The 18,837-nt window shown below is 40.4% G+C and overlaps 1 protein-coding gene across 1 annotated transcript in view; it reads right to left on the bottom strand.

Annotated features, from left to right (window-relative positions):
* PTPRR (protein tyrosine phosphatase receptor type R) overlaps positions 1-7,418 on the bottom strand; it is a 139,624-nt gene extending 132,206 nt beyond the window's left edge. The window contains exon 1 of the mRNA XM_058022920.1: positions 7,322-7,418. Coding sequence (XP_057878903.1) covers positions 7,322-7,385 — 64 coding nt within the window. The 5' untranslated portion in view covers positions 7,386-7,418. The remainder of the gene's footprint in view (positions 1-7,321) is intronic.
* Positions 7,419-18,837: the final 11,419 nt, after the last annotated feature.

The following is an 18,837-nucleotide window of genomic DNA, read 5'->3' as shown; positions in this document are numbered from 1 at the left end:
AGTTGTCTCTTCTGGTGCATGCAACAGGACCTTCCTTTGGCTTTGCCTTTGCCTTCAAAAGACAGAAAATCTATTGCTTTATCCCTATTTCATCTACATTACCAAGAGAAAAGAAAAAACGCAAACAAACTAACAAACATACTAAAAGGAGTCAACATATGTGGTGGAAAATGTAAAGGTTTTAAATTATGTTGAAAACAAAAATGAAAACAAAAGCTGTCTGGAGGCAATATGCTTTGCATCTGTACTGTCTACCTAACAATATATCTTGCTGTCAGCAAAATAGTACATCAATCAAACCTAAATCTCATCTGGATAAAGTTATGCACTTTTAGCCAAACATAAACTGCTGTTGAGCTTTAGCACGGTGCACCAAAAATTATTGCCAATAAAATTCAGTTAAAAAAGTGGCTAAAGTACTACCTGAACATTAGCTGGGCAACAGAACACACCAGGGAAATCTGAAAAGGGAAAAAAACAAATCTACTTGCTGCTTTGGTAATACATGAAGTTTTGAATTGACAAAAGAATTCACTTAGGAAACTACTTTCCATAAATAACAGAGGGACTTGCATGCTGTGACTGTTCCCATCATGCAGAGACTTATACCAAAACACCACTGCTTTGTCTTTAGCCAAAACCTGTAGTGCAATACAAACGAAGCCATTCTTTACTCAAAGTAGCTGATAGACCTAATGATCAGGCATGCTGCTGTATAGCTTCTCTCAGCCTCCTTTGGGTAGATTAATTCCTCTGTTACTTTCCAAGTCTTTTTTATAAACAAAGATGAAGCACACCTCACACATGTAAGTGAAGCCAAGAGTTTATAGTTAGCATAGTGAAAATCTTAAACTAATTCAAGAAGTGTTGTTAGTCTAGATCTAACTTTTATAGAAAAACAACGAGTAGAGAAAAAGTCACAATTACAGGAACAGTACAATCAAATTGTCTATTCCTTTCCCTGGTATTACCCTAACTCCATGCTTCTCTGGGTCTTCAGATCAATTGTTTCCCACTGGTGTTAGTGATGCGCATTGTTATGAGGAGTTGTCAGCACCTGGAGTTTTTCACCAGGAGTGATATGATGTTAATGCTGATGGATTTTTCTTCCTCCTCTTTTCTTCCTTCCTCTTAGGAAGATACATATATCTATGTTTTCTAATATGCATTTATACTTCCTCTTTCTTCACTTGGTCTTCAGTTGGTCTGCAGCTCCAGGTTATATCTGAACTTACTGTAAAAGGTGCCACATATGTATGTTAGATACAATCTCTTAGTTCTCTTCATTAATGCCCAAAACCGGTTTCTCAAGCTCCAGGTCTGCATTTTTACCTTTTACTGAGCTTTTTCTATCGTGGAGTCTTCAGTGCCAAGATTGTGCTCTATCTCTTATCATCCCACACCTGCACTCGTCTAAAAAAACATCCTGTGCCTCCACTCCTCAAGCCTCTGCTGTTCTACCAAGCCTTTGTTACTGCTCCTGTGTATACTACAGTTGTACCACACACACACAAAAAAAAGATCAAAACAGATACAAATGCTTGCTTAAGTAGAAAACCTGCTGTCAGAGCTAACCCAAGCAAAACAAGCAGGTCAAGGAAAGCTTGGACAGACCAGGTGTGATTGTGCTTGAGATTGATCAAAAATCACCAGCAAAGGTATGAGCAAAAGTCAGATTTAATATTAAATATGACAAATACTAATCACAAGGCCTTGCAAAATCAGGACAAAACTTACAGCTTTGCTACTAGCAATGGCTACATCCCATTACAGAACTACTAGGTCACATTCCTACATGGGAAGGGTTCCCATGCTTTCCTAGCTAGGTCCAGTAACCAAAGGCCAGGCCTTTTCCAGCAGAGGCACAGTACCCATGATAAGTCAAAATTCAGAGCAAATAAAGTACACCAGAGCTAAGCAAGAACAGAATAGGACAATTGTAAACATTGAAACACATTTTGGTTTGCTGCTAAAAACAATTTTTTGACCAAAAATTTCAGACAAATTCAAGTAGTACAAAATGTATGTATCTACGTGAGCAGGAATATAAATGATTCTTTATGCGTGTGTTTGTAGCTGTGAGAGCAAGAAAGGGCACACACACATGCACGTGTGGTGAGGGTGGGAGTACCCACAAGAGAAGCAGGAAAGGAGGGAGGGAGGGTGAGAGATGATTGCAAGGATTTTTTTGCTTTTCTAATAAGCAATCTGCTGAAAATAGAAACAACTGGAAATTTATTTTTGCTAAATTTGTTCTTTTCTGTAGGAAAAAAAATGCCCTGGCCAAAAATATCCACAGCTATAGTGAATCAGGATTAAACATATGAGTGGTATCTTTTTCAAAAAGACACTTTGCATCTCATTTCATGGGCCTGCTGCCTGATACATCAATACTGAAACTAGATACCATAGACCATTGATTTCACTAGGTCTACTCATGTGAATTAAGAGATGAGCTAGTGGTCCCAAAGGCACTTAAGTATTCTGCCATACTTATGCCTGGCACTAATGTACCACATAGACTGCTGTCAGAATTTTTTTCCAAAAGGTGCAAGAAACTGATGCAATAATTTTCTAATTTTGTGATTACTGTCATTTTTCCAATGAAGGTTATAGATAAATACTGCTCTGCATAAAATGGATGTAAATACATGGCATTTCAAGGAAATAAATTGTATTTCCATGGAAATCTATAGCTGTTGTGAAGCAAAGTTAACTCCAGCCTTAAAGTTTTGGCTTTCTTTTACAGCAGTATTGTTCTAAAAAATCCTACTGAGGATTTCTGAGCAGATCTTAATAACTTCTCCAAGTATTTATTCTGAAGCCATGCTGAAAATCCTACAGCACAATGACTATGCTTTATGGAGTAAGAGCCCAATGCTTCCATACAATTCCCCACAGCAATCATTGTAATACCCCTGTGGAGGGGGACCTGCCACCAATAGAGCCACAAAGTTATGTCATTGGCCTCCTTCTAGAGAGACAGTCCCCCAAGAGCCTAATTCATGGACTTTCAGCAACTCTCCCACTCTGCTCTCCAGAGAAGCTCAAACAAGCATTCACTGTCTAAGATGTTTTAGTCTTCCTTATAATACAACAAATGGATTAGTCAGAGATTCCCAGACCACAAACTTCGATAATTTCCTAATGGATGTACTGAACATAAATCTCTCATGGAAGATGATGCTTTTTAAAATTATGAATAGCAAGAATTTCCACATGTAAAAATATGATGAGCCTCTTTTCCAAGTAAATACTTCCTCAAAAATATGAAGTCAGATAATTAATTATAAAACTGTTTTTCCCCCAACAGAATCTTTGAAGAGACAGATGACTACCCTCTGATTATCCATGAGTCCTACTAATAAAAGACAGAAAAGACTCTTCTAGTAAAAACACCCACTCATGGCCAGCAATGTGTTTTTAAAGAAGGCAATTACAAGAACCAGCTTCATTTAGATTATGTTAGTGTAATGTTATTCATTTTTTAAATCAATAGCTCCTTCACTTTCACTCTAAATGTATTTGGAACCTAGAATTATTCATTCATTAGTATGAGATTACTGAAATGGATCTGATGGCAAATGCGTTTTATGCAGATCTCACCTCAACCCTAAAAGTACGGTCTCCAGATTCTTTTACTTTTGTTCAGAGCTTGTGCATTTTAGAGAAAATTGGCCTGCCCAACACCTAAGTAGAAACTGCAGTGCACTCGATCAATTTCCAGCCATGACAATATCACACAGTGCATGTGTGAGCAGGAAAGCTGAACTCAGCAGAACTCAGTCAGGACACCCTGTGAGCTGTGTGAGAACCAGTCTAGCATATTTATAACATACACCTCTACCTAGCAAATTCTACCCAAAGGAGTGTTAGTTTGTGGTCAAAGAAACTTCAGTTTTGATATAAGCAAACCTCCTGCTACTACAGCATTGCCCAAAAAAGATAAAATGTGATTCCTCTGAGGGTCTGGAAGAACGGATCCATCAAGAGGTGGAGACAAGGATCTACACACTTCCTCTCTGACAAGGCCAGCAGCAAAGCATTGGTTCATATTGATTAAAGGCTGGCAACGCATGTCTTTACTGCTGGAGAGAATAATAAAATGAGGTAATAGAAGCTCTTAGCACGATAGTGTAAGACCTTTCTCAAAAAACCATGACGTAGATGACCCGACCAAATAATCAGTTGTTAACTTTCTGCTTCTGCAGAACCAGGATTTGTTTATCCTAAAAGCAAATTCTGCAAAAATGCTTTCTCCAAGAGAGGTTTTTAATGCAAGGTAAGTGATGCATTGAGACTGTGATTGATGGCTGTTAAGTTTTGGAGTACCAACCAGTCAGGTTGGTTTTCTTACTCTATTTCACAGAATCACAAATCTCCAGCAACTGAATACAAATATTTAAATTTTATTTTTTAAAATTTGCTAAAAAATAAAATTAGGTGAAAGAGGTAATTAATTGAGTAATGTGCATGACTCAAATGGCTCTCTAATTACAAGTTAGTCTAATGCATTGCTTTGTGTTTTTCCTACTATCTGCCACTCTTTTACAAGGAGACAGTGCCTCCTAGTCACCTTGGGATACACTAGGTTTTCATTGCAAGAACATGTGTATTAGATCATACATACTAAAAGAGAGTATAACCTACGCTGTCGTGCACTCTCTCATGCAATGCATAATGTAAGTGGAAGGTTCATGCTGACCTGTAATCACTTGCTACAAATTTAGGTCCTCCTGCAACAGCAAGCTCTATATAGGTTGATTACTTCACCTGCTGCACTCAGCAGAAGGGCCTAATTCTGTTTTCAGAGATGCACACACAAGTGTCTTATTTTAGGTAGAAATGTATGCATATACCAACAGCACAATCATATTTCATTTTCTGATAACATGATTTTCATGCTGTATTGGAATCAGTATCTAAGTCAACTCAGTAAAACGGTACCTTACTGAGCACATGAAAATCTCTGATCATATTTTTGACAGGAACATTTCCTTTTTATTGTAGAAAATTTTACTACAACAGTAGTAGAATTGTATTTTCTACTTTCTACAAAAGGAAACTGGATTTGCCATATGAGCTCTACTTAAACACATTAACTCTTTTTGCTGTAGCATTAGCTGAAGTAAATGTAGACTTACGTTTTCTCTAAAATCTATTACCACCAACTGATATCAAGAGAGATTTTCCTAATACATAGTGATTATGGTGTCTTAAGCATTCTCCAGAAACATGTCTCATAGAAATTCAGCTTCAGAACAAAAAGCCAAGCAGTTTCCAACACATTACACAAAAATTGACATTTGGGATACAATTTGTGACATAGCAAGCAGAATGCATCTTGTGACTTCACATGAACCAAAGCTTCAAAATCACCATAAATAATTCAAAGGTCTAGGCTATACATAAAAGATGTCCATAGTGGTAGCCTGTGTAAGACCAAATTTTCTACTTGTATCAAATGAAACAGAGATATCTTAGGATGTTAACCTCCCTTTGCTATTTCACTGTTGTGACATCTTCAATGACTTCCAACAAGAGCAAGTTGTATGCAGCCCTGCCTCAGAGGAGCACAGCTCTTGTGCTCAGTGCGAACCATGCCCAACCGTGCAAAGGTTGAGTTCAGCGCCTGTACATCCTCCCCCTCGTCTTCTCTGAAACAATTATTTTCCATGATTACTCAGGCAAAACAGCAGCACCATATAAACATCCATTTTCCTCTCTTTTCCTTATGATTAGAGACATTTGCATAATAAAGACAAGATCTCTTTGCAAGAATTCCCAGTAACTTGATAGAACAAGCAGAACTTAGTAAGGAAAGTGAACAGCTTACTGGCAGAATATATACCCAGTTTCCATTAGCAGGATAGAAAAATGAAGCACAACAAAACTAATGTAAATTCCACTGTTACTAGAGGATATACTGAGATTAGATGGCATGTTATGTCAAATAGAGGTTTTACTCTAATTTTGTACAGATGGTAAATTTAATACATGTTGTAAAAGAACAGTTTAAAAGCAGCTTAAGGCTTTTATTAAAACAGATCATGAAATGCTCCCATCTTTCAGTCAATAATCTTTTGCACATATGAATATAAGCCAAAACAGCATGAGCATCCTAACTATAGATTTACAGGAAAGAGGCTCCATAAATTTTATGAAGTGTAGCCTAATATTACAGGGTAATAAAACACCAATAACTGAGACAAAGTTATTTCTCCTGACAACTGTAAAAAAAAAAAAAAAAAAAAAAGGGCAGTAAAGCAGTTATTTTCATAATACATCTTATTTGAGATGTTCATACAGCTCTTCTATATTAAGACACATGAAGTTCAATTGTTCCTTTCAATGATTCTGCAGTAAGACAACGCAAATTTGTTGCAGCTTAAAAATCTTTCCTAAAAATAACATTCCCAGGACCGAAAGAATCAGTACCTGTGCATTCAATTGTAGCTCCTAATTAAACTTAATGGAACTTGCAAGCGTTTACTACTTCAGAAGTGGCTAAGCTTGTCATAAATGACAAAACAAAGAAACTCTTCAACTTTACTAATTGAGAACTTAATTCAATTATACAGTTACCCTAGATTTTATTTCCTTCCTTAGATAATATATGCTGAAGTCTGCACAGGATAAACGGAGGCTCTGAACGATGAGCAGTTTTTCACGGCTTAAAGGAAGCCTGAGATTTACACCAGAAATATAAGCTCTGGCTACTGGAAGGAAACTGGCAGTGGAACTTCACGTACATACTAGGGCGCTGATCGCTCACTGCATTTCTGAATGAGGCACACGTTTTGCCAGCAAAGCAGAGAGAGGATTTATTAGCATCGCTAACAGCCGAAACGCCTGCTGCTGTCGCAGCTGAAATTTCCCTTTCTAAAACCACCGCTGCCACGAGCACATACAAGTAGCGACGCCTCCTCACCAGTATCTAAAAATAAATAAATAAATAAAATAAGAAGGAGGAATACAGGGAGTCCCGATTTCCCCTCGCTGCCGTAGCCCCCGGCCAGGTCCTCGCGATCCGGGGCCGAAGCGCGGCCGCTCCGCGGGGCGCGCAGCGCGGGGCTCGCCCGCCCGCCCGGGGCCGCCGCTGTCCGCGGTGCTGACGGGCGCTCTCGCCGCCTCCGGGGTTGCCGGGCTCCGGACGCGGGCAACCGCCGCCGGACCCGGGCAGCCGCCGCCGGACCCGGGCAGTCGCCGCCGGACCCGGGCAGTCGCCGCCTCCCGCCCAACAGGTGCGCCGCCGGGCGCAAGCGGGTCCCCACCGCCGTCCCGCCCGCCCCGCCGTCCGGCCGCGGCCGCCCCCGCTCACCTGCGGCGCGGAGGTGGAGCAGGAGGCAGAGCGCCCGGAGGCAGGCGGCCGCCCGCCGCCGCATGGTGCGAGCCGAGGGCAGCCGAGCGCGGAGAGCCGCGGGGAGCCGAGGAGAGCCGAGGGCAGCCGGGCAGCGCCGCCACACCGCGTCCCGCTCCCCCCGCCCCCGGCAGTGAGCATGCCTGGGAGCGCGCTGCGCATGCGCAACGCCGCGCGGGCGCGCGGGCGGGCGGCCGCCCTCACCTGCCTCCCCTCCTGGCGCGGGGTGAGGCGAGGGGCCGGCACCGGCGGCGGCGCGGGCGGCATGGGCGGCGGCTGACAGCGGGAGATCGGGGCGCGCAGCAGCCGCGGGGAACCGCAGGGTCCAATAGGAGAGGCAAAAAGAGAGATCTCCGTTCCAGTGGCATGTTCGGGGAGGAGGCGAGAATGGGTGGCGGGGGGTAATTTCCTCCTGGGTTTCCAGCTGGAGCAGCATTCGGGGCTCCTGCTGCGGCGGCACGGGGGAGATTGCGTCTCCCCAATCTTGCAGCGCCGAGGAGGCGATCTCGGGAGATTGGGCATGTCCGGGAGGACTTCGACGATGTGTGGGTTTATGCTTGAGGCACAGGTAATCCTCCTCTTCAGTGTGTTTGAAACACGTGTTGTAAAACAAGCAGTGTGCAGAAACTGCATTGTGAGAAATCACGGCTGATACATAAATAAAGGAAGAACCGCTGAACTCCAGGCAGTGGTTCAGACCAGGCTGATGCAACACCTCCTCAAGAGGCACTTAGTGAATTTGATTACACGGGTATCAGAGAGCAATGCAAAGAGGCCAAATATGAAGCAGTCCTGTAACAAGGTGATTTTCTAAAGTTGAGTTTAATTGATCAAAAGGTTTTCTGGAGAGCAACCATGAGAGCTAGTGGCAGATGTGTCACCCAGCAAGCGGTCCATCTACAGGAGTCTGTTACTGGCATGGCAGGCAATGTACAGGCATTGTCAGGTCTGCAACTGAAATGATGTGCCCCAAGTGAAAAATAGCAAAGGAAATTAACAGAGCTTGCTTGGCTCTAACTGGCTTTGGATGAGCCTTTCTGCAGAAATATTCTTCATACAGAGATGGGAAGGGCTGCGCAGGCCCTGATATCTAGATGGAATTGCAAGTGTGACTGTACATATGCAAACGAGCTTCCTTTGCCAGCCCCCACACGGCTGTTCACGCACGTATAGGCAGTCAGGTCCCTGGCTTGACAGCAATGTAAGTGAGAAAAGGCTTGGGTTGGAAGACAGCACTCAGTCATGAGCTCTGCCGGAAACGGGGAATTAATATGATCAAGGGGATTTTTGAACAAGGAATGGTATTTTAGCCCTGTCATTTCAGTCATATCTTTTGTAAGTATTGTGCCTCAGATGTCCTGCTAAGCCATGAGATTTCTGCTGCTTCCTCTGCTGTGATGATAATTTGCTGTGGGTATATACAAATTGCAGCACATCCTGTTCCACTTTAATCCTTTTAGTCCTGGCTAGTTGACGCGGAAAGAAGTCTTGTCTGTATGGTGCACCACACTTGTGCCCCTACAGCTCCAGTTCCTACATGCCCCAGCCTCAGAGGTACTTTTGTACAATACTAATTACAATTTAGCCAACTCCCAGGAAGAGATTAAAGAAAAATTTACTTTCAATCCTCTGATGTTTTGTATTTTTTTGTCCACAAGTCCTCACCCTTGTGTGTTCCAGGTAAGGATTTAGAGTCAAATATGTCAAGAGGATAACTTCACTGAAGCTAATGGTATTGATTTGTCTCCATGTGGTTACAGATGAGGCAGCTGTGGTTTCATATGATTGAGTGCTGTAGCAATATCTACTCACCTCACTTGCAGAGCCCTAAGGCACAAAGACCAGATGACTCACCACTACCCTGTTAAGGAAATTATTTTCCACTGGGGAAAAGTCTTAAGATACTGTTTTGAGCCCACATCCAAGAAAACATTTAAACTCCATAAACATAAAACATCCAACTCATGCATAAGCTGAATAGCTTAGTGGGAAGCTAAGATTAGACTAAATAATTTGCTGAATTTTGTATCAATGCATCCTTTTTAAAAGACAGTCTTGTCAATGCAAAATGGAAGCATTACTATGGAGTGGGAAGTTGTTACACAGAAAGTAAACTAACACATGTTGCATCAGTTTGAATTCTCTAGCTTCACTGATTTTTAAATTTATTTCCACATGTAGAACACTATATTAACAGAGTGGAGATCATTAGTGAATGACTTAGTTAAAGTGTATTAAGTGTAGAGTTGAATTAAATGTTCAGCTGAATATTACCAATAATTCTAAATGAGATAAATGGTGTGGGACATGGCCAGTTCTTTCCAATATTTTTTCCATAGGACCTTCATCTCTGATATGACATGTTGAACATGCTGCTGAGAAGTCACACTTGGCGTTGGTTACAATTAAAAGAGACTGGTCTGAGTGTTAGAGTTCTTGCTGTTTTCCTCCTGTCACATCGACTAGACCATCTTCCTTGTCTGGGAGCCATTTTGCACTAGCCTTTCATTGACAAATTGCTTTTAGAGGAAGCTAAAACAGTGAAAGCCAAATTCAAAACTGATCTTTAGTTTAAGAAGCAGCAATATGCAGATTATCAAGCAGGGAATATATCAGAAGGAGAAAGAATAATTGGTCTGACGTGAATAATAAGGATCCTCATATCTCTTGTCCCTTGACAAGCTCCAGCAAAAAAACTGAAGCAGTGTTTTTAATAAATGAAAACAGGTTGTAGAAGAGGAGGAGGGGTGAAGAGGAGGTTATATACGTAGATCAAAGCATTCTTTTGAGATATTAATGCAAATCAGAAAAATAAGTACTTTTTGGTGAGTGCATGTGTGAATATACAGCAGTCTCAGCAGAGGAAAGCTCATGGCATGTACAATTAGGTCTCGCACTAAATGATGTTGCCAGGATGGGAAGAGGGCTTCTTTTTACACAGTGCAGAAAGGTAACTGCTGCAGGAAATGTGTCAGGGAATAGCATGTGTCCTGGGAGATTGCCAGTGGGCAAAGTCATAATTGCACCGATGCAAATGTATCATATTCCCTAATGAGTACTGTCAATATAGGATTACAGCCTTCTAAAGTGGTCTGAGACCCTCCAGTGTATTTTTGACATAATCTCTAATATAGACATGCAAAATTGACACTGACTCAGCTGCGAGTACAAAAACTTGGATAGCAAGGAGGAGGGGGGAAGAGAAGGTGCAAGGATATTTTAGTCTCTGAGCTACTAATTTATGACTATGTGTGTAGAACTGAAACTTCAAGACCACTATTCAGAATTGTGCAAGACCATATAATAATTTTTATATAACTTTTTAAAAAATTTTACTTAAGATGTTGACTATAGCTCGGATGGAAACAGTTCAGTCCTGTTTGGTGGGGCTGTTAGGAAAGAATCAAATGGATTCAGCCATACCTGACTAAAATCTGCCTGTTAAAGACACAAGGCAGACAACTCTTAGTCTGCAGCATGAGCAGCTAAGTACTAAATGAGACCATTAAGGGGCTGGTATAGTCCTAGCCAGTACTGAGTATCTAACAAATACATGAGTACTTGCAAATGGATTTAGCCATCGCTCAATGTCCAGGTCCATTCAAAGCAAGTATGTGGAACAGGCCAGGTACCATGTCATCATTTTCTCAGATTTCAAGTTTTTCTCTCTTTTATGCTTTTCCTACCATAGGGTAGTGAAATTATCATCCTCTAATATTCTACAGGGGCATCAGGATTCATAAAGTCAGGTGCTTTCAATTACAACACAGCTATAAAGAGATAAAAAGAAGTTTCAGATTATCCTTAAACGACCTTTAGTCAAATATACTCTTGAAATATACTTATTTGTATAGTCAGTTATTTACTGTCGAAGTAATTTGATATGATATGGCTTTCTCATGAAATACTGGTAAAATACCCACATATGTGCCTATGTGTACACTAATACACATTTAAATATGGAAGGCAAGTTACCCTTGGTTACTAATAACTATGCAGTATGTCTCTAAATGATGCAGTAACTAAAGTAAATTGCACAGGACTATTTATATGCTAAATGTAAACTTCTCAACACAGAAGAACTAAATTTGTGTAAAGATAAATGAATCAAAACTTGGGCAACTCTGATCAAACCCATGGATGTCAGCTTGAGGTTAAAGTCAAGTTCAGATAAGATGAGGGAATCTTGGCATTTGACTATTTTCAATATTAGCCTCAGATGATTTACTTTGATGTTCTATTTCAAGAAGAGTAGCTTTGCTTGAAATAGGAAATAAAAGGGAAATCAGTCAAAGTCTTATTAATTGAATATGAAATTTTGTGCAAAGTTGTCTTTCTCATCCTAGCTCAAGACCAAAATGCTAGTCATCTCTCTCAGACTAATTTAATATTCTGAGATTAATTTAATATCCATTTAATATATTAAATTATAAAGTTTTTATTGTTTTTTTATTAGCCTGACTTGGTTGCCCGTTGGCTTTTCACACAATGTTGCTAGAATATATTTGCAACAGGAGAGGATGTTTCAGTGCATCAGAAACTGCAGCACCTCCAACTGGAAGACAAAAACATGAACAGGAGACTGTCATCTGTCAGAATCTAATTGACATTCATGTAACATTAAGAGACAGGAGTCATAGCAGTTGTCCTCAGCAAATAACAATTAAACATCTTGTGTAATTAATATTCAGCCTAACACTGTTCAGAGATTCAGTGGGTAGAAGAATTTTTTCATTAATTATTTTTCTTTAGTGTATAATTTGATTAATTTTTTATTAGGCACATGACATACCATAATTGTAAGATCAAAGTAATTGCTCTAACTGGAAAGTCGAGATAATTGGTAGGACTCTCTTATCTGTTCATGTCCAGTGAAGTTATACATGTCTTTGCTAAGGGAGAAGCTACATGATAACCCCAAGACATCTCAAGTTGGGCCTGATTAAATCTCTGGATAAAGTCCTGCCATCTCTGGATATTTTTTTAAAAGATTCATAGTTGTTTTGAAGTATCAGATCTTCACCTTTCTACTCACACAGTTCCTTATACACAGACAACCCCCTGAAGTTCATGGGTGCCCTAAAAACAATCTTTTTCATTGGCCAGTCAAAATCATGGGATGAAATTCCACAGGGATTAAGAGCCATTTTAGAGCAAAAGCTAATTTACTTTCATTCCAAGTCTAAGGCATATTTTTTCAACCTTCCTTTATCCAGGATGAGCCCACACAATAATGCACATAATATTTGTTCTAAAATCTCTTTTAAACAATTTCCCTCTGGGACAGAAGATGGGTAAATGAACAATATCAGGAAGATGCTAGCTAGGTTGCTTAATATGATTCTGGAAGAAAGACCAATCTCACATCAGTGAATTGGTATAAGCTGAACAGTATGCTGCAGGTTTATGAACCTGCAGCATACTCCTTAATCTTTAATGAAGTCACATATTTTCTTATTAAAAGTACTGTTTCTTGGGTAGTGGTTTGTTGGTTTGGGTTCTTGGGGATTTGGGGGTTCAGGGAGGAGTTTGCCTGCTTTTTTTAGAAGTATAAACTGGAAAGCAGCAGGCTGTAATAAATTAATATCTCACTTCAATAATACATATAAAATATGTATAATATAATATTTAAATAATGTTTACAGCTAAATGTGCTTTTAAAGAGAGCAATAAAGGAATCATCAGAGATAAAACTCTACTGTGTGCATTTTAAAAAAATTAATTATTTATAGCAAAACATTATTCAAGTTTCAATCCACAGTTTTGGAAGTCTTTTTATGAATTATGACGACTGTATGACAATTTCATAGCAAGCTTAGATACCCAAGTGCACATAGTTTTGTTGAGAGTTGGAAGCATTATGATTCAGAAAAAAACCCACAATTTCTTCTTTAAGAAAGAGAGCACAAATAAAAATTTCAGAACATCTGCAATTTCTAAGTGTCTAAGATTTCCTGGCATCCTCCACTAGAGAGTGCTTTTCTTCTCCAGCTTCTCCTAAGGCCTATATTTTTTTTAAATTGATATTTGATATTAAATTTTCCATGTTTCTTTTAAAGAGTTTGTCTAATTTTATTGCGACACACTTGACTCTACCTAGCAATGCCAAGTGGTACCCATTGAAATGATACTGTCTCCAATATATCCAAGTTCTCAATGGAATGTAAGAACCATTCTGATGTCACCATGCGTCTCTTGTTGTTACTGTAAAATGTTCATCCAAATTTGACAAAGTTGTAAGAACTAAAATTTTGGCTGTGTGATCTTGAGGGTTTCTGGAGGCAGTGACTGCTGTTTGTTTTGAGTTGGAAGCAAAATTCTCTCAAAATTTAATCTGCCCTGAATACTATTCCATAGTTGCTGGCTGGAATGCTCCTGGGCCATTCCATCAGATCAAAAGTGTATGATTTATTGCAAAAGTAGGAGGGCTTCCTTAGAACTTCTGTTCTTAGCAGCAGGGAGTCATAATGTGTCAGGAGGGAATACAGGGAACTTCCTCTTCCCTGCTTAAACGGGAAGCTCAAAAGGAAATATTGAAACAGGTATGAGTGAAAAGGAAAATATTAGTAACATGAGACAGAACAGGCATTAATACCCTGATTCAGTCTGACTGCAAAAAGAAAAACTGAAGTACAGCAGTCAAAGGGGGAGAACATGCGACTAGACAAAAAGTGGTCAGGGAAACAGGAGGAGATGGCAATAGAAGAATGAGGGTCTGTGGACAGTGAAATAAACATTCTCATTTGGAAAAGAATGCCAAATACTTTGTGGGTTGAAAAAAAGATGTTCCAATTTGCTGTGCAGCAAATAATTTAATTCAAACCAAGAACAAGAAGTAAATGAAACTCCCCTCTGCAATTTATAATCTGGAGAAACAAAAATGAGAGGCCAACATTTAGTAATTACTTCTCTTAATGCTACTTCAGGGACTCCAGTCCTACTCTCCCAGTCACATGGGCTCCCTCACCAGCACCTAGGGGACACAATGATTAAAGGCAAGGAAAATAATTGTGCTTATTAACCATGATTTTTTTAATTGATAAAAAGAGGAAAAGACAAATTAAAAACAGAGCACAAACAAAAGGAACTGCTATTTCATTTTAATTGTTTTTATTTATAATTTTTTGGAAAGGATTTAGTGAAGACTGCATCACTGTGTGTGGTCTAACCATATGGAGAATATCTACTTCTTCCAAGTAGGAACAACTCTTTTCTTTACGTAAGTAACAAAGATAGTTCATAGCCTGTGGATCAGCAATTCTAGCTAAGGATTAGTCAGATCTGTTTAATGTATCACAGACAACCTAACCTGTAGGGTTATAGATGATCAATAGATAGAAATTTTACGTCTTGCAAAATATGAAAAGTGGTTCTGTAAAAACAAGTTACTTGGGTAGTTGTCTGTCTTGGCTTCAGCCAGAGTTAATTTGTCCACAGTTGCTCTGAAGAACCAAACCTGGAGCTGTGTGGGCATGTCTAGGCAGTTATTCTATACCACCTCATGTCATTGCTGGGGAGCAGAAATTCGGGACTCTAGCTTCTGAGAAGTGAGTGTGGCTTGCAATCGGGGAAAAGTGTGGTGTACAGAGACTCTGTCTGCCATTGTGTTTCATTCTTCTGGCTCTGGTGACCATATGTGCGTGGAAATCACCCTTTATTTGTACACTTTTGTTATTAGTATTGTTGCTGTTACTGTTTGTTTTCCTATCTCATGGCTGTTTCCATTAAATTGCTCTTATCTCAACACATAATCTCTGCCTTTTGTCTCCTACTGGAGGGAGGGGAGGAGAGCAGCTTGTGGTTTTCTTTTTAGTGGGAGTATGAAATTGGAGAGTGCCATTCCTAAAACATGACCTTGTCACAAATAATAATCACACAGATATATCTCACTAGTCCTATGAATATAAAAAAATGAGTCTCTCTAATGTTCTCAGTTACCCTTAATATTGAAATTTAAATAGTAAATCAGTATCCTGGTAGGTAATTTAAAATAGGTATATCAGTGGATAAGAAATTGTCTGGATTGTCAACTCAAGGAGATGAGTCAATGGTTCAATGTCCAAATGGAGATCAGTGACCAATGGCATTCCTGGTGGTTTGGAATTGGAATTAGTGCTGTTTAACATCATCAGTGGTGACATGGACAGTGGGATTGAGTGCACCTTCAGCAAAGTTGCTGGCAACACTGAGCTGCATGGTGTGATCACCATGCTGGAGGGATGGGATGCCACCCAGAGGGACCTTGACAGGCTTGAGAGCCTGTGGGTCTGTGCAAACCTTGTGAAGTTCAACAAGGCCCAGTGCAAAGCACTGCACCTGGATCAGGGCAATTCCAAGCATAAATAGAGGCTGGGTAGAAGATGGATTGATAGTGACCCTGAGGCGAATGACTTGAAGGTGCTGTTGACAAGAAGCCCAGTGCAGCCCAGGAAGCCAGCCATATCCTGGGCTGTATCAAAAGAAGTGTGGTCATCAGGTGTGGGGAGGTGATTCTTTCCCTCTACTCTGCTCTGGTGAGACTCCACATTGTGAGACCCCCAGCTGGAGTACTGCATCCTGCTCAGGAGAATATGGATCAGTAGGAGCAAGTCCAGAGGAAGGCTGCAAAGATGATCACGGCACTGGAGCACCTCTTCTGTGAGCACATGTTGAGAGACCTGAGGTCGCTCACCCTCAAGAACAGAAGGGTCCAAGGAGACTTTAGAGCAGCCTTTTAGTACCCAACGGGGATAAGAGGACCTAACAGAGCCAAAAAGGGACTTTTTACTGGGGCAAGTGGTGATAGAGCAAGAGGGAATGGCTTCAGACTGAAAAAAAATAGGTTTAGGTTACATATGAAGTAATTGCTGTCTGTGTAGTGAGGCACTGGAACAGGTTGCCCAGAGAATTTGTGGTGGCTCCATCCCTGGAGATGTTCTAGGCCAGTTTGGATGAGGCTCTGAGCAACCTGGTCTAGTCAAAGGTGTCCCTGTCCCTGGCAGCAGGATTGTAGCAAATGGATCTTATGTTAAAAAATCAATTTTGCTCGCTCTGTCCTCCATATCTGACTGGCTGGACCCCCATTTCCTGGCTGCCACACAGTCTGACTCCTGTGTCATGTTTCCAGTGATGTGTAACAGTTCATTCCCTCCTTATAGCAAACTTCATCAGATCTCTGCAGAATACCCTTGTTCCAAGAGGAGCCAGGTAAAACTTGAGAACCAGTGTCTGTGTTGGTGGCAGTATGGTTATGACAGTCAGCAGTCCTCTTCTAAGTCCAGTTGTGCCTATCTAATAAGATGCAGATTCCTTGAGATGTCCAGATACTGTGCTTTTCTTTGAGATAAAACAAGAAGAGCTGTAACACAATGGAGTAGTGTTCAGATTCCTTTCTTGACATTTGAGATATTTGCCCAAGTTTTCCTCAGATGTGTGCACACTTTCAGCATTTACAACGAGGGAAAAAAAAGAAAAAAGAAAAGAAAAAAAATGGCACTGTAAATGCCATGACACAGAAAATGGTCAAAAAATCCCATTGCAGTGGGAATTTATTTTATTGAAGTAGCATATAATAAGACATGTGTGCAAAATAAACTTCTTATCCTCCAGCTTTAGAAACTACATAGCACATAAGGTAAAGATTTAATCACCTTTAGTTTTCCACCTTTAGTTTTCCTTTAGGCCTTATCATAGTTTCTGAGTTTCTTCAAATGTTGGCAGGTGAATATATGGGATATAATAATCTAGGTGTGAAAGGATTGTGCCTTTTTAAAGCAGCATAATTACAGAAAACATGTTTCTTAAATTGCTTTAAGAAAAACTGCTGAATCTGACTCAGTATTCTTCATAATACTAATAAAACATATGTAATTTATGTAATAAAATGGATTTTTTACAGACTGGGCAGGTAGGATTTGCTGTAATGGTCATTTATCACACAGGTGAAAGGTCACGTCTCTTGATGCTAATGAAGTGCTGAAAACTTCCAGTTTGATGTATGTGTACCTCAAAACAATTTGTAAACCCGAAGATCATAGTGGGATTTGCTGCAATCTTTGAGATTTTTTCCTTCATAGTGACATTTCTAATTCCTTTTGACTCACTTTCCTCTGTCCACAGGTCCTTGGAGTATCATCTGTCTCCTCACTTATTCACAGTGCCACAATGTAAAATGAATGGAACTTTCAGTTCCAAAAGCATTTTATTTCAAAGCTCTAACATCTTTGCTCCTTTGTGGATGTGTCCACACACTATCATGGTCCTGGGCTGAACCCCAGGATAGGAGTGCAGGCTTTCCATCATGGGTGAATTCAGACTAGTGTCTGGGGAAGTCCATCTGGCTACAAGTGGAAGTGAGTATGGCTACTTGCCCTGGGATCTCCAGGATGAGAAAGCAGCTATGAACTCTGCTGGGATCTTCCCAGGAGTCCAGAAACAGAAAATCTACCAGGAAAGTGCTGAAATAATGAACCGCTTGCACTTTGTGGTTTCTGGCTGATACAGCTCCTGACCTTTGACTGACAGCTTGATGCTTGTTGCCTAGGCAACTCTGCTACCACCGTAATTCCTCTGCTGCAGCAAGTCTGTCCCGGGCCACATACCTTGCCATGCTCTTCAAAGTCACCCCACTCCCTCACCATGCTGTGTCACAGCTACTTTGCTGTTCGTGTTCATTAGACCTTGCCAGAGATGAACAGCACATGCAGTTCTGACTCCAGGAACTGTGAAGTTCAAATAATAGAAAAAGAAGATAAATCCAAGTAGAAGGCTCAGTCTTAAAGACCCCAGGGAATGCTCAGTTTCGATCAGGATGCTCACTAGGTGTCACTGTTCTCCAGAAATAATCGTGTGAGCGCTTTTTCCTGCCTGCGAGTATGCTGGGTCTTCAGCCTTGTGCAGCAATTCATATTTTCAGAAACTGAGCTCGTCTAAAAAACTTCCATAGTACAGCAAAAGGTTCTCCAAACTCCTTACTTCACTTGCACTGTCTGATTTTCCACTCATTAATCTCAGAGTAAACAAAGAACAACTTCTCTTAAATTTGAATAGAGGGATCCTGACATTTTCCAGCTTTTATAATACCTAACCATACTTTATGACTTTAGAAATGGAGTGATCTCAAAATGAGCAGTGAAGCCTTTTACACTGCATGGCTGCTTGTGTTCTTAACATTTTTTCACTCTGAAGATAAGGAAAATATTTTTGATGACACTTTTCTCCGAGTACTTAATTCTGGGCTCTCAATTAGCTTTGTCTAAATTATAAGATATTTTTCCTAGGCTTCTTATATGATGATTGGAGGGTAACTGTGTCACCTTCTGTGGTTCAGAAAGGAAGCACAATTCACATCCTTCTGAAAGGACCTTTTCTTTTTCCTGTGAGAACATCTGCAGCTCAGAGGAAGCTGGTTTTCTTTACCTGAGGACATAAAGTTACATGATTAAAATTTGCCAGTGTGAATGCCCCCAGATATACTGGAGTGTGTTGTATCCATGTAT

This window comes from Melospiza georgiana, chromosome 4 (assembly GCF_028018845.1).
Source record: "Melospiza georgiana isolate bMelGeo1 chromosome 4, bMelGeo1.pri, whole genome shotgun sequence".
NCBI classification, from domain to species: domain Eukaryota; kingdom Metazoa; phylum Chordata; class Aves; order Passeriformes; family Passerellidae; genus Melospiza; species Melospiza georgiana.
This window is presented reverse-complemented; position numbering and strand designations above follow the sequence as displayed.